Source organism: Globicephala melas, chromosome 8 (assembly GCF_963455315.2).
Source record: "Globicephala melas chromosome 8, mGloMel1.2, whole genome shotgun sequence".
NCBI lineage: Eukaryota > Metazoa > Chordata > Mammalia > Artiodactyla > Delphinidae > Globicephala > Globicephala melas.
This window is the reverse complement of record NC_083321.1, coordinates 102,831,867-102,848,165: the sequence shown is the minus strand read 5'-3', so window position 1 is coordinate 102,848,165 and position 16,299 is coordinate 102,831,867. Positions and strand designations below refer to the sequence as shown.

Below are 16,299 nucleotides of genomic sequence, written 5' to 3'. Positions count from 1 at the left end.
CCTGGCCTGGAAGCCACTGCCTTGAGAATGGGACTTGACTGTTTCGTCTGTGTTACACAATGCTTGCATGATGCCTGGCATATAAAAGGGATCTTTGAATGATGGCTGAATGTGTAAAGGGAATGACTGACTGAATAAATGAAGAGAAAAGAACAGAAATGAAACTGAAACTGTCAAGAAAAATAAAGGACCAATTTTTGTCATACTTACTTATACTTTTAGCCATGATCCTAATCTTAAGGGTCATCAGTTTAATTTAAACATTTACTTCCTATTGTGTTGTCATTTGATGATTAAAAAGTACTAAAAATATTAAATGAGTGGTTTAGAAGTGTATTATTTGGAGAGTGTGGGAATAATTCTTAAAGTTATATCACCTTTGGGCTTCCCTGGTGGCGCAGCAGTTGAGAGTCCGCCTGCCGATGCAGGGGACATGGGTTCGTGTCCCGGTCCGGGAAGATCCCACATGCCGCGGAGCGGCTGGGCCCGTGAGCCATGGCCGCTGGGCCTGCGCGTCCGGAGCCTGTGCTCCGCAACGGGAGAGGCCACAACAGTGAGAGCCTCGAGTACTGGAAAAAAAAAAAAAAAAAAAGTTATATCACCTTTTGGAAGAACCATTTTGGAGGTTTCTAATGTTATGTTTTGACTGGGATATTATTTAATGTGCACTTGGCTGGTTGGTTAGATGATTTGAGGGGAAAAGGTAGTTAATAAAATGCCTTTTTGTACTAGGATTTCTTCTAATAATATATGGGTTCTCATATTACTTTCTTATGTTAGTGAAAAAAAGAATTCAGATCTTTTCTCTTTTTATCTTCCTATACTGTTCTTCAGTTTCTACTCTCTGTTTTTCAAAATGAAAGTTTATGCTCTTCTCTTTCACTTTGCTACTAATTTTAATTATATGTCTCATTAGTCTCTCTTAAAATCCTGAGTAATAGCAGTGTTCAGTTATATAGTTTTATTTATGAAGTTCTATGATGTGATTGTTTTTTGGACATTCAGTCCTTTTACTTAGGGAACATAAAGTGTAAAGAAACAGTTCAGATGTTTTCCATGAAGTATGATGTCTGTAGAGGCTTAGCTGTATAATCAGGGAAAGACCTCTAATTCCCCATATTTTCAAGTTTCCCTACTTGTTTGGGAGAACATAAGCAAGTATGAATATAATATCACATGGTTGTAAGAATCCCAGGGAAGTTATCTATACTTTTTGACAGATGGTATGTTATTTTTTTTCAGGTTTTTTTCTTTTTTTTTTTTTTTTGGAGTATAATTGCTTTACAGTGTTGTGCTGTACAGTGAAGTGAATCAGCTATATGTATACCTATATCCCCTCCCTCTTGGACCTCCTTCCCACCCGCCCCATCCCACCCATCTAGGTCATCACAGAGCACTGAGCTGAGCTCCCTGTGCTATACAGCAGGTTCCCGCTAGCTGTCTATTTTACACATGGTAGTGTATTTATGTCAAAGCTAATCTCCCAATTTGTCCTACCCTCCTCTTCCCTCTCTGTGTCCACATGTCCATTCTCTACATTTGTGTCTCTATTCCTGCCCTGAAAATAGGTTCATTTGTACCATTTTTCTAGATTCCACATATATGCATTAATATACGATATTTGTTTTTCTCTTTCTGACTTACTTCACTCTGTATGACAGACTCTAGGTCCATCCACATCTCTACAAATGACCCAATTTTGTTCCTTTTTATGGCTGAGTAATATTCCCTTGTATACATGTACCACATCTTCTTTATCCATTCATCTGTTGTTGGACATTTAGGTTGTTTCCATGTCCTGGCTATTGTAAATAGTGCTGCAGTGAACATTGGGGTACATGTGCCCTTTTGAATTATGGTTTTCTCAGGGTATATGCCCAGTAGTGGTATTGCTGGGTCGTATGGTAATTCTATTTTTAGTTTTTTAAGGAACCTCCATACTGTTCTCCCTAGTGGCTATATCAATTTACATTCCCACCAACAGTGCAAAAGGGTTGCCTTTTCTCCACACCCTCTCCCATATTTATTGTTTGTAGATATTTTGATGATGGCCATTCTGACTGGTGTGAGGTGATACCTCATAGTAGTTTTGATTTGCATTTGTCTAATAATTAGTGATGTTGAGCATCTTTTCATGTGCCTCTTGGCCATCTGTATGTCTTCTTTGGTGAAATGTCTGTTTAGGTCTTCTGCCCATTTTTTAATTGGTTTGTTTGTTTTTTTGGTATTGAGCTCCGTGAGCTGTTTGTGTATTTTGGAGATTAATCCATCGTTCGTTGCTTGATTTGCAAATATTTTCTCCCATTCTGAGGGTTGTCTTTTCATCCTGTTTATGGTTTCCTTTGCTGTGCAAAAGCTTTTAAGTTTAGTTGGGTCCCATTTGTTTATTTTTATTTTTATTTTCATTACTCAAGGAGGTGGGTCAAAAAAGATCTTGTTTTGATTTATGTCAAAGAGTTCTTCCTATGTTTTCCTCTAAGAGTTTTATAGTGTCTGGCCTTACATTTAGGTCTCTAATCCATGTTGAGTTTATTTTTGTGTATGGTATTAGGGAGTGTTCTAACTTCATTCTTTTACATGTAGCTGTCCAGTTTTCCCGGCACCACATATTGAAGAGGCTGTCTTTTCTCCATTGTATTTTCTTGCCTCCTTTGTCATAAATTAGGTGACCATATGTGACCACTTATCTAGCATAGATGTGAAATTAATTAAATATGCCCTTGTCAGTTTTTGTAGTAGATTAATCTCCACCCCTTAAAACTTTAATTTGCCAATTTCATTTTGCTAAGACATTCTCATTTTTTGTGACTTTATTTCCACTGAATACTTTCAATTTAATCCATGTCTTCAAAAATTCTCTCTAGTGCCCCAGGTTCTTCAAAGCTGTACAGCGTTCATTGAGAGATATGGCATCGTGGATGGAATATATCGTCTCTCTGGCGTTGCCTCCAATATCCAGAGACTACGGTAAAACCTCATATGGCATTTTCTTTTTCGTTCCTACTGTAATTCATTAAAATGAAACTGTTTCAAAATTAAGTCACTTATATTGATAACCGTAATTTTCCGTAAGATAGTTTAGATAAAGTAGGAAATAATATCCATATTGTTCTCTGTGTATATTTTCCTAAATGCCGTCTCTTCGTTTGTAGTATCAGAAAACCACGTCCCTTAATCTCTTCAATACTTGTATTTTCTCTTTGCAATATTTGAAGATTTTTAAAAATTGAATTTGAACCTATGATAACCATGAGAGATGATAATTTACATTATAATAGAATTATTCTTTAGTTAATTACAGTTGATGAGAGCGACCTTTCTAATCTCCTTTCACCTGGGCTTTGTAGTATATGTTCAAGTGTGCATTTATTGCATTTTGCACATCCTCTCCCATTATAGTCTCAGAGACAACAATAGTGGTATCCTTTACACCAGCAATAGAATTTTTAATTTTTGCTTAATCTCTTAGATTCTAGTCTATCCTTAACATGTTATTATCCTTTATTTTTCACTGTGGTGCATGATAATTGCCATTATTCTACAGCATTTTAATGTTCTGATATGACCACAGAGTTCATCTCTATTTTCAGGAATACATGTTTGGAAAATAACTGAAATTGATTCTTTTCTTTTTTTTTAATAGATCTTTATTGGAATATAATTACTTCACAATACCATGTTAGTTTCTGTTGCACAACAAAGCGAATCAGCCATATGCATACACAGGTCCCCATATCCCCTCCCTCTTGAGCCTCCCTCCCATCCTCCCTATCCCAGCCCTCTAGGTCATCACAGAGCACCGAGCCGATCTCCCTGTGCTATGCTGCTGCTTCCCACCAGCCAACGGTTTTACATTTGGTAGTGTATATATGTCGATGCTATTCTCACTTTGCCCCAGCTTCCCCCTCCCACCCCATGTCCTCAGGTCCATTCTCTATGTCTACCTCTTTATTCCTGCCCTGCAACTAGGTTCATCAGTACCTTTTTTTTTAAGATTCCATATATATGAGTTAGCATATGGTATTTGTTTTTCTCTTTCTGACCTACTTCACTCTGTATAACAGACTCTAGGTCCATCCGCATCTCTGCAAACGACCCAATTTCGTTCCTTTTTATGGCTGAATAATATTCCATTGTATATATGTGCCACATCTTCTTTATCCATTCATCTGTCATTGGACATTTAGGTTGTTTCCATGTCCTGGATATTGTAAATAGTGCTGCAGTAAACATTGTGGTACATGTCTGTTTTTGAATTACGGTTTTCTCAGGGTATGTGCCCAGTAGTGGGATTGCTGGGTCATATGGTAGTTCTATTTTTAGTTTAGTTTTTTTTTTAATAAATTTATTTATTTATTTATTTATTTACTTATGGCTGCGTTGGGGCTTCATTGCTGCACGTGGGCTTTCTCTAGTTGCGACAAGCAGGGACTGCTCTATTGTGGTGTGTGGGCTTCTCATTGCAGTGGCTTCTCTTGTTGCAGAGCATGGGCTCTAGGCATGCAGGCTTCAGTAGTTGTGGCACACGGGCTTAATCATTCTGTCTCATGGGCTCCAGAGTGCAGGCTCAGTAGTTGTGGTGCACAGGCTTAGTTGCTCCATGGCATGTTGGATCTTCCTGGACCAGGGCTCGAACCTGTGTCCCCTGCATTGGCAGGCGGATTCTTAACCCCTGCACCACCAGGGAAGTCCTATTTTTAGTTTTTTAAGGACCCTCCATACTGTTTCCCATAGTGGTTGTATCAATTTACATTCCTGCCAACAGTGCAGAAGGGTTCCCTTTTTACCACACCCTTTCCAGCATCAAATTGTTTCTAGATTTTTTGATAATGGCCATTCTGACTGGTTTGAGGTGATACCTCATTGTAGTTTTGATATGCATTTCTCTAACAATTAGTCATGTTGAGCATCTTTTCATGTGCCTCCCAGCCATCCATATGTCCTCCTTGGTGAAATGTATACCTAGGTCTTCCACATGTTTTTTAACTGGATTGTTTGTTTTATTGATACTGAGCTCCATGAGCTGTTTGTATATTTTGGAGATTAATCCTTTGTTGTTTCGTTTGCAAATATTTTCTCCAATTCTGAGGGTTGTCTTTTTGTCTTGTTTACGGTTTCCTTTGCTGTGCAAAAGCTTTTAAGTTTTATTAGGTCCCATTTGTTTATTTTTGTTTTTATTTCCATTACTCTAGGAGGTGGGTCAAAAAAGATCTTGCTGTAGTTTATGTCAAAGAGTGTTTTCCTCTAAGAGGTTTATAGTGTCTGGTTTTACATTTAAGTATTTAATCCATTTTGAGTTTATTTTTGTGTGTGGTATTAGGTAGTGTTCTAATTTTATTCTTTTACATGTAGCTGTCCAGTTTTCCCAGCACCACTTATTGAAGAGGCTGTCTTTTCTCCATTGTATGTTCTTGCCTCCTTTGTCATAAATTAGGTGACCGTACGTGCATGCGTTTATCTCTGGGCTTTCTATCCTGTACCATTGATCTATATTTCTGTTTTTGTGCCAGTACCATACTGTCTTGATTACTGTAGCTTTGTGGTATAGTTTGAAGTCAGGGAGCCTGATTCCTCCAACTCTGTTTTTCTTTCTCAAGACTGCTTTGGCTATTTGGGGTCTTTTGTGTTTCCATACAAATTGTAAAATTTTTTGTTCTAGTTCTGTGAAAGATGCCATTGGTAGTTTGATAGGGATTGCATTGAATCTGTAGATTGCTTTGGGTAGTATAGTCATTTTCACAAATATTGATCCTTCCAATCCAAGAACATGGTATATTTCTCCACCTGTTTATGTCATCTTTGATTTCTTTCATCAGTGTTTTATAGTTTTCTGAGTAGAAGTCTTTTGCCTCCTTAGGCAGGTTTATTCCTAGGTATTTTATTCTTTATGTTGCAGTGGTAGATGGGTGTGTTTCCTTCATTTCTCTTTCTGATTTTTCGTTGTTGGTGCATAGGAATGCCAGAGATTTCTGTGCATTAATTTTGTATCCTGCAACCTTACCAAATTCATTGATTAGTTCTAGTAGTTTTCTGGTGCATCTTTAGGATTTTCTATTATAGTATCATGTCATCGCAAACTGACAGTTTTACTTCTTCTTTTCCAATTTGTACTCCTTTTATTTCTTTTTCTTCTCTGATTGCTGTGACTAGGACTTCCAAAACTATGTTGAATAAGCGTGGTGAAAGTGGACATCCTTGTCTTCTTCCTGATCTTAGTGGAAATGCTTTCAGTTTTTCACCATTGAGTATGATGCTTACTGTGGGTTTGTCATATATGGCCTTTGTTATGTTGAGGTAGGTTCCCTCTATGCCCATTTTCTGGAGACTTTTTATCATAAATAGGTGTTGAATTTTGTTAGAAGCTTTTTCTGCATCTATTGAGATGATCACATGGTTTTTATTCCTTAATTTGTTGATGTGGTGTTTCACATTGATTTGCATATATTGAAGAATCCTTGCATCCCTGGGATAAATCCCACTTGATCATGGTATATGATCCTTTTAATGTGCTGTTGGATTCTGTTTGCTATTATTTTGTTGAGGATTTTTGCATCTATGTTCATCAGGGATATTGGTCTATAATTTTCTTTTCTTTCTCTGTGATATCTTTTTCTGCTTTTGGTATCAGGGTGTTGGTGACCTCATAGAATGAATTTGGGAGTGTTTCTCCCTCTGCAGTTTTTGGGAAGAGTTTGAGAAGGATCGGTGTTAGCTCTTCTCTAAATGTTTGGTAAAATTTTCCTGTGAAGCCATCTGCTCCTGGACTTTTGTTTGTTGGAAGATTTTTAATTATGCTTTCAATTTCATTATTTTTGATAGGTCTGTTTATATATTCTAAATCTTCCTGGTTCAGTCTTCGAAAATTGTACCTTTCCAACAATTTGTCCATTTCTTTGTGGTTGTCCATTTTATTGGCATGCAGTTGTTTGTAGTATTCTCTTATAATCCTTTGTATTTCTGCTGTGTCAGTTGTGATTTCTCCTTTTTCATTTCTAATTTTATTGTTTTGCCTCCTCTTCCTTTTTTTATTGATGAGTCAGGCTAAGGGTTTATCAATTTTGTTTATCTTCTTAAAGAACCAGCTTTTAGTTTTTTGTTTTTTTTGTTTTTTTTTTTTTTGCGGTACACAGGCCTCTCACTGCTGTGGCCTCTCCCGCTGCGGAGCACAGGCTCCGGATGCGCAGTCTCAGCAGCCATGGCTCACGGGCCCAGCCGCTCCACGGCATGTGGGATCTTCCTGGACCGGGGCACAAACCCGTGTCCCTTGCGTCGGCAGGCGGACTCTCAACCACTGCGCCACCAGTGAAGCCCTCAGCTTTTAGTTTTATTGATCTTTGCTGTTGCTTTTTCATTTCTCTTTCATTTATTTCTGCTCTGATCTTGTTGATTTCTTTCCTTCTACTGACTTTGGGTTTTCTTGTTCTTGTTTCTCTAGTTGTTTTAAGTGCAGGGTTAGATTGTTTATTTGAGATTTTTCTTGTTTCTTGAGGTGAGATTGAATTGCTATAAACTTCCCTCTTAGAACTGCTTTCGCTGTGTCCCATAGGTTTGGGGTTGGCATGTTTTCGTTGTCATTTGTTTCTATGTATTTTTTTAATTTCTTCTTTGATTTCTTCAGTGATCTCTTGGTTATTTAGGAGCACAGTGTTTAGCCTCCGTGTATTTGTGTGTTTTACAGTTTCTTTCCTGTATTGATTTCCGATCTCATGGCGCTGTGGTCGGAAAAGATGCTTGATATGATTTCAGTTTTCTTAAATTCTCCGAGGCTTCATTTGTGACCCAAGATGTGATCTATCCTGGAGAACTTTCTGTGTGCACTTGAGAAGAAAGTGTATTCTGCCATTTTTGGATGGAATGTTCTATAAATATCAGTTAAATCTCTCTGATCTAGTGTGTCATTTAAAGCTTGTGTTTCCTTATTTATTTTCTGTTTGGATGATCTGTCTATTGGTGTAAGTGGTGTGTTAAAGTCCCCTACTATTATTGTGTTACTGTTGATTTCTCCTTTCATGGTTAGCATTTGCCTTATGTATTGAGGTGCTCCTATGTTGGTGCATAAACATTTAAAATTGTTATATCTTCTTCTTGGATTGATCCTTTGATCATTATGTATTGTCCTTCCTTATATCTTGTAACATTCTTTATTTTAAAGTCTATTTTGTCTGAGATGAGAATTGCTACTCCAGCTTTCTTTTGATTTCCATTTGCATGGAATATCTTTTTCCATCCCCTCTATCTCAAGTCTGTATGTGTCCCTAGGTCTGAAGTGGGTCTCTTGTAGACAGCATATGTATGAGTCTTGTTTTTGTATCCATTCAGCCAGTCTGTGTCTTTGGGTTGGGGCATTTAACCTATTTACATTCAAGGTTATTTTCAATATGTATGTTCCTGTTACCATTTTCTTAATTGTTTTGGGGTTTGTTTTGTGGGTCTTTTTCTTCTCTTGTGTTTCCCGCCTAGAGAAGTTCCTTTAGCATTTGTTGTAAAGCTGGTTTGGTGGTGTGAATTCTCTTAGCTTTTACTTGTATGAAAAGCTTCTGACTTCTCCATGGAATCTGAATGAGATCCTTGCTGGGTAGAGTAATCTTGGTTGTAGGTTTTTCTCTTTCATCACTTTAAGTATATCCTGCCACTCCCTTCTGGCTTGCAGGGTTTCTGCTGAAAAATCAGCTGATAACTTTATGGGGGTTCCTTCGTATGTTATTTTTTGTTTTTCCTTTGCTGCTTTTAATATTTTTCCTTTGAATTTAATTTTTGTTAGTTTGATTAAGATGTGTCTTGGTGTGTTTTTCCTAGGGTTTATCCTGTATGGGACTCTCTGTGCTTCCTGGACTTGGGTGACTATTTCCTTTCCCATGTTAGGGAAGTTTTCAACTATAATCTCTTCAAATATTTTCTCAGACCCTTTGTTTTTCTCTTTTTCTTCTGGGACCCCTATAATTTGAATGTTGGTGTGTTTAGTGTTGTCCCAGAGGTCTCTTAGATTGTCTTCAGTTCTTTTCATTCTTTTTTCTTTATTCTGCTCCTCAGCAGTTATTTCCACCATTTTGTCTTCCAGCTCACTTATTTGTTCTTCTGCCTCAGTTATTCTGTTATTGATTCCTTCTAGTGTTTTTTCATTTCAGTTATTGTGGTGTTCATCTCTGTTTGTTTGTTCTTTAGTTCTTCTAGATCTTTGTTAAACATTTCTTATATTTTCTCAATCCACGCCTCCATTCTATTTCCGAGATTCTGGATCATCTTTACTATCATTATTCTGAATTCTTTTTCAGGTAGATTGCCTATTTCCTCTTCATTTATTTGGTCTTGTAGGTTTTTACCTTGCTCCTTCATCTGTGATGTATTTTTTTGCTTTCTCATTTTTTTAAAAAAATTTTTTCGTGAGTGGGCTTGTATTTCTGCCTTACTGGTTGTTTGGCCTGAGGCTTCCAACATGGAAGTTTGTAGGCTGTTGGGTACAGCTGCAGTTTGTAGGCTGTTGGGTAGAGCTGGGTCTTGGTGCTGAGGTGAGGAGCTCCATGAATCCTCACTCCGATGAATATTCCCTGGGGTCTGAGGTTCTGTGTTAGTCCAGTGGTTCAGACTCAGAGCTCCCACCACAGGAGCTTTGGCCCAACCCCCGGCTCGTGAACCAAGATCCCACAAGCCACGTGGGGCGGCAAAAAAAAAAAAAAGAATAACAAAGTAAAAAATAAAATTAGGAAACTAACAGATATGTTAGAAAGGATATAAAAATATAGATGAATCAACATCCAGAAGATACCTCAGTACCACAATAGTGAAAAAAGAGGAGGAGGGAAAAGGAAAAAAATTTGTTTAAATGGGAGAAAAGGCCTTGGCTGTGGAGGACAGGGCCTAAGGAAGGGCAAGGTTTGGGTGGTGGGCGGGGCCTATGTTTAGGACCCAGAGGGCTGGAAAAGGCCCTGGGGGCTGTGGGGGCAGGGCCATTAGTGGGCGAGGCAGTTGCACTCCTCTCCTCTCCTGCTCTTCCGGTCTGGGAGGCTCCCTCCCCCCTGCCTCTCCTGATCTCCCCGCCCTCAGGAGCATCGATCCTGTCTGGCCTCTACTTCTCCTCCCGCCTCAGTCCCCCTGCGTCCTACTCGTTCACTTGGGGGTTCCTCCTGTCTCCTTGGGGTCAGAGTCCCCCACCAGCAGCCGGCAGGTGCCTTAGTTGTGGGGAGATGCTAACTCTGCATCTTCCCACACCACCATCTTGACTCTGCCTCCTCAAATTGATTCTTTTACTGAAAAAGGTTTCAATCTTTAGTTTCGGACGCAGCAGATCTCATATTCAGATTGTCCACATACATTAATCCTCTAGGTTCATAAGGGGTCTCATGTCTAGATTAATATTAGTTAACCTCCTCAGAGTGAGCTTCATCTGCCTTAGTGTTCTGAGCACAATTTTTATTTCACTCACTGTAATGCTGCAGATTTTGCTTTCTTTTAAAATTTGGTGTTGGCTGGGAATTGCTTTATATTGTTTCTGGCTTCCTTATCCCTCATCCATAAAGCATTCCTGAACTGTACTTCTTGTACCTGAGGAATTTCTGCACATAGTCTACACGGACCAGCTGCCATTCAACTCTAGTTTTCAGAATTGCCAAAACATTGGGTATTTAAACCATTAGGAATTAGAAGTCCTGTTTTCAGATCTCTGGTAAGAGCTGCTCTTTCACACACATTTCAGAGATTTCTGTCCATTTTAATATTAAAGCTGTTCCCTTAATTTCCATTTAGAAAAACACTTGTTTCATGATCAGACATTTGATTACTACTGAAGCCCAAATATAACTTCTATGAAATATAGTCATTTGAAGAAAATATTAACTCACTGAGGTAGAGGTTAATACTTTGGACCTTTCGTTTCTGTTTTAAAGTCATATTTGCTTTTCTTTCAAAAAAATAGTTTTGTTGTCTCTCATCTATCTTTTTAGCCATGAATTTGACTCTGAACATGTTCCCGACCTGACAAAAGAACCCTACGTTCAAGACATCCATTCCGTGGGCTCTCTGTGTAAGCTGTATTTCCGAGAGCTCCCAAACCCTTTGCTCACCTACCAGCTGTATGAGAAGTTTTCTGTGAGTACAAGTCACTTTTAGGTCAAGTTCTGTTTGGAGTTTTCCTGTGGTTTTGTTCAAAAGGTGTGAAGATTGGTTTGGTCATATGAGATAGTTGTATGAGGAAGAGGGGTCCTTTAACGAAAATAAAAACACTGTACTGCTAGCTGGTCCACAATCTTCACTGTTTTCACATTTTCACTCTTTCGGTTTCTGACTTTGAGCCACTAATCTTATAACCCTCGATACTGGTTATCATAAAATTTTAAAAATATTATCTTTTAATAGATTTCAGTGTCCATATAGTGTGGAAACAAAGTTTACTTCCTTGAATGCTGCATTGGTTTTCCTCATAGTTCAGCATCAAAGAGTAAAGTCAGTTAATCTCAAAGTGAAACTGAATTGTAAATGAAGAACTTTCATTTTTACCAACAAAGCCTAATAGTTCATTTTGCATTATGGTTGTTCTAGGATGCTGTTTCAGCAGCAACAGATGAAGAAAGGCTGATAAAAATTCATGATGTCATCCAGCAGCTCCCCCCTCCACACTACAGGTAAACCGCATGTAAAATACCAGCCAAAAGTAGAAGTCAGTTGTGTAAAAGTGGGTTCTGGGGTTTCTGTTTAAATTTACTTGGAGTTCTAACTATTTAAACTTCTGTTTTTCCATACATTTGTATTTATTTGTCTTTGTATTCTCAGGGTCTGGCACAGTGCTTGGCATCCAGTAGGCACTTAACAAATGTTGTATGAATGAACAAATGGATGGTTGACTGGGCCCGTTTGTTCGTTTGTTTTTTGAGACACTGAGAAATTGCTGAAGGTAGTGGGTGTATGACCACAGGTGTGAATACATTGTGAATTGCTTTGCTTAAATCCAAAATAAATCCAAAATATTGACACAGTGCTGGGTGCCTGTTTACTTGTTTACCCAGAAGATGACCCTTAAGGAATCTTCACGTTTTTAAATTCCTTTTTTCTTTTTGCTGTTTGATATGGGTGATTTCCATTGCTTTGTCTTCTAGCTCGCTAATCCATCCTTCTGCTTCATCCAGTCTGCTCTTGAATCCCTCTAGTATATTTTTTCGTTAGATTATTTTATTTTTCAGCTCTGTAACTTCTGTTTGGAACTTTCTTGTATTTTTCTCTTTGTTGAAGATCTCTCTGTTCATCCATTCTTTTCTCGAGTTTAATGAGCATCTTTATGACCATTACTTTGAACTCTTTATCTCTGTTTCATTAGCATCTTTTTCTGAGGTTTTGTCTTACTCTTTCATTTGGAATATAATCCTTTTTCCCTTTGTTTTGCCTGACCCTCTGTGTTTGTTTCTACGTATTAGTTGAAACAGCTGTCTCCTCCAGTTTTGAAGGAGTGGCTGCTGAGAGATTGGTGGGGCGGGGTGGGGTGGGGTGTCTGTTGTCTCTGCAGTGCCCTGGGGGTGATAGCCTGACAACATCTGTCTGTCCGATTATTTCAGTGCTCTGGGGCTCAGAAACGCAAGGCATTCAGGGGGTTGCTCACACCTTCCAGATCTGGCAGAGGTGGGGTCAGAGCTCAGGGAAGAGGGAGCTCCATGTTTTTCATATCCCTCCCACTTGTGGGCCACCTGCCATGGGTGGGGGTAACTGGCACAACTGCATCTTTCCCCTCCGCTCCATCCCAGTGGGGCTTTCCCACCCCACTTTTTTGTCCTTTCTGTAGAAGAGCTGTTCTGCCAGCCTTTAGGCCTTTTGTGGAGAGAGTCATCCTATGGGAATCTAGTTATAGCTTTGGTGTGTCCGTGTGAGGAGGTAAGCTCAGGATCTTCCTGCACCACCATTTTGAACCCTCTCTTTCGTTGCTGCTTTTTAAAACCCAATTTAATTTGTATGTTAGCTTCGACTCTCAGAAATACTTTTGCTATGTCTGAGAAGACAGAATAAAATGGAGGATAACTGCCGTTTAGTGAGAGAAAGAAAATGGCATAAATTATGGATTGATTATAGTGTACAAAGAAGCAAAAAGATAAAATTTTTAAATTTCAGTTACTGACAAGAAATTAAATTCAGTAGATTTTTTTTAATTCACAAATTAAGTAATTTAGTGCTGATCTTTTCAAAATGACATTGTTCATATATATATTTTTTAATTGGCACTAAATTTGGCACTAAATCAACATGAAAATTTTCAATCAACATTAAAAATCAACACCTCTTTTGGTCAACTCTGTAGCTGTCAATGCCTGGCGGTCGAGTCAGGAGGTAACTGAGCGTTGGCTTGTCCTGTTGCTGTGGCCTGTCTTAGGAGGGACGTGAGAACTTTGAGGGGGTCTTAAGGACCCACTGAAGAGTGAAAAAAACCTCAAAAGAACTTTTGTGAAGCAAGCTTAAGAAATTTAGGTGTTTAGCCCTTTAAAAGAAGGTTGAGAAGACAAATCTGATCAACACACAGTTATTAAAAAATAGTTTTAAGGGGGACCAGGAATTTCTTTAACTTACCGGAAAAAGAAACCTAGCGCAATAGGTTGAGAATATTGGCTTTCGTAGATAGACCCAAGTTTGAATTTCCAGCTTCATCACTTACTAGCTGTGGGGCCTCTCCAAGCATCAATCTCCATATATGTGAAAATACTAACAATACTAACAATGCCTTCTGAAGAGGATGCCTTTTAATGTAATGAGATCAAATGTGTGAATGAGTCTGGCCTTTAATATTTTTTTTAGTATAAAGCATAGAAAGACAGATGATTAGATTTAAGCCAAGGCTTCTTTATAGTTTTACATGAGGTACTACGTGAATATCTTTTCTCTCTAAATTAAAATGGTCAATATAACTTATGTACATAGTTTTAAAAAGTCAAACGCTTATGCAAAGCTGGCAGCAAAAAACCAGCAGTCCTGGGGCTTTCCTGATGGTGCAGTGATTAAGAATCCACCTGCCAATGCAGGGGACACGGGTTCGAGCCCTGGTCTGGGAAGATCCCACATGCCACGGAGCAACTAAGCCCGTGCACCACAACTACTGAGCCTGCGCTCTAGAGCCTGCAGGCTACAACTACTGAGCCCTTATGCCACAACTACTGAAGCCTGCACACGTAGAGCCCGTGCTCCACAACAAGAGAAGCCACTGCAATGAGGAGCCCACGCACTGCGACAAAGAGTAGCTCCCGCTCGCCGCAACTAGAGAAAGCCCATGCACAGCAACGAAGACCCAATGCAGCCAAAAATAAATAAATAAATAAATAAATAAATAAATAAATAAGCAGCAGTCTCCTCTCCCCGTTCTAATTTCTCTTACCCAGAAGTTATTATTCTCAACTCTTACTTCTAGAGTGTACTCCTCTGTTTCTAAATAGCATGCTTATGTTTTTATTTCCTGATTTTTCATTTTTAGGTATAATTATTTGCCTTCATTTTGTGGTAAATGAGGGTGTAGCTGTAACTCCCCATCCCCAACAGCACACAAACACACGGCCCCTTCTCTCCTCTTCCTAGTCTGGTTGTATCAGCATTTGGTGTGAAGCCAGAGTTTATTTTCTACGTTGTTGTAACTACTTAACTGTTATTCACAGCTGTGTCTAATAGTATACTAGGATTTTATTTCCCTTTTGGAATAACTGTGTTTTCTTGGAGTGATGGCCTGTTTTTGGTTTGCTGAGTATCTGTTTATTGCTAGTCTGTCCCCTGTCTCTCTCACAGAACTGCGGGTGTTCTCTTAGTTGTATTTAAACACATCAAGCAACCTTTTAAAAGAAGTTTCTCCCCATGAAAACACCCCTCCTGGTGCCTTCTGTCCCACTGCTCTGTCTGGGTTGATTGCTCCCTGGATCTCCACGCAGCTCCAGCCCTTCACCTTCCTCCTGGAAATTCCCTCCATCACTTTATTCACGAGTTAGATCCCTTCTCTTCTGGATCTCTGGCTGTCACCTTCCATGTTTTACTCCCTGCTTTCCTAGTGTACATCTTCAGTAGCTCTGTGAGAAAAGGTGTATGGGAGGTAAATGTTTTGAGACTTTGATATGAAGATGCTCTTATTCTCCTCAATATTTGACTGATAGTTGGCTATAGAATTTTAGTCTGTAAATAGTATTTTCCCATAATTTTGATGGTATTACACTATTGGCATCTAAGCAAAAATGCTGCAGCAAAGTCTGATACGAGAGTGCTACTTTTTTATATGATCTGTTTTGTATTGTGTATATCCTTTCTGGATATCTTTAAATTTAGAACATACCTAGTGGTCCATTTCCTTAGTGACTCATCTTGAAGTGGGTTCTTTTTCATTCTTTGCTCTGGGCACTCACTGGGCTTTTTTGGAAACTTCTGAGACATTTTCTTATATTATTTCCTTGATGGTTCTCATTGCAATGTAAACCTCATCCCTTTTCTTTATTCTCTTTCTGGAATTGTTTTAACTCTTGAACTAGCTCTTTTAGTTTCTCACCTTGTCTTTGTCAGTTTCCACATATGGGTTTCCTCCAGTCCATCTCATGATTAAAAAAAAAAATTACTTCTGAGAACTAACTGCCCGCCTTCCCTTCCTCCCTCTCTTTCTTGTTTCTCTGAATGTTTCTCCTTTATAGCATCCTCTTCTATTCTTATTTCATGGATATATCTCTTCCCTCTGTGAGAATATTATTGATAATTACAGGTTTTGTTTTGTTTTAAATTGTTCTCTGCTCATCACGGTACTTGTTTCTTCCTCATTCGGCGGCTCATCTTTATCAAGACTTTGCAGAGCATTCCACTGAGGTTTCATAGAAATCTTTCTAAAATTTTGTTTTATAAATGTTGATGGCATTTAACTTAACTATGAATTAAAATAACCTTGCATAAACAGTCATAGAAATACTTAACATTGGCTTTAGGTAAGCTTATAATTCAAATGATATTAGTCAAATTATTCAGTATGTTAGCCAAAGAAACTTATTGTGCCTTGGACGTTAATCATCAGTACATTTTACAGAGGGAATTGAGAGTGTTATTGGTTAATCTTGTGGGTGAATTAAGAGAACATCAGTAAGAAGAGTAGGAAGAAACCCTATCATATATCATACAGAGAGAGAGTATATATGTGTGTATATATAGAGAGAAAGAGTATGTATGTATATATCATATGTATACATACATGTGTATATTATATACATATATATGTATATATTTCTCATTTAGTGAAGTACAGTTTGTTTTATTTATATTCCTTATATATTTATCCCCTGCAGTGTAGTACATTTATATCACCTATTATATATAATTTCT

The 16,299-nt window shown here is 38.4% G+C and overlaps 1 protein-coding gene across 10 annotated transcripts in view; it reads left to right on the top strand.

The window, feature by feature from the left end:
• ARHGAP32 (Rho GTPase activating protein 32) overlaps positions 1-16,299 on the top strand; it is a 481,492-nt gene that overhangs the window by 443,739 nt on the left and 21,454 nt on the right. For all 10 annotated transcript variants that reach the window (XM_060304292.1, XM_060304291.1, XM_060304294.1 and 7 more), the window contains 3 exons: positions 2,865-2,967; positions 10,938-11,082; positions 11,533-11,615. In XM_060304292.1, coding sequence (XP_060160275.1) covers positions 2,865-2,967; positions 10,938-11,082; positions 11,533-11,615 — 331 coding nt within the window. The remainder of the gene's footprint in view (positions 1-2,864; positions 2,968-10,937; positions 11,083-11,532; positions 11,616-16,299) is intronic.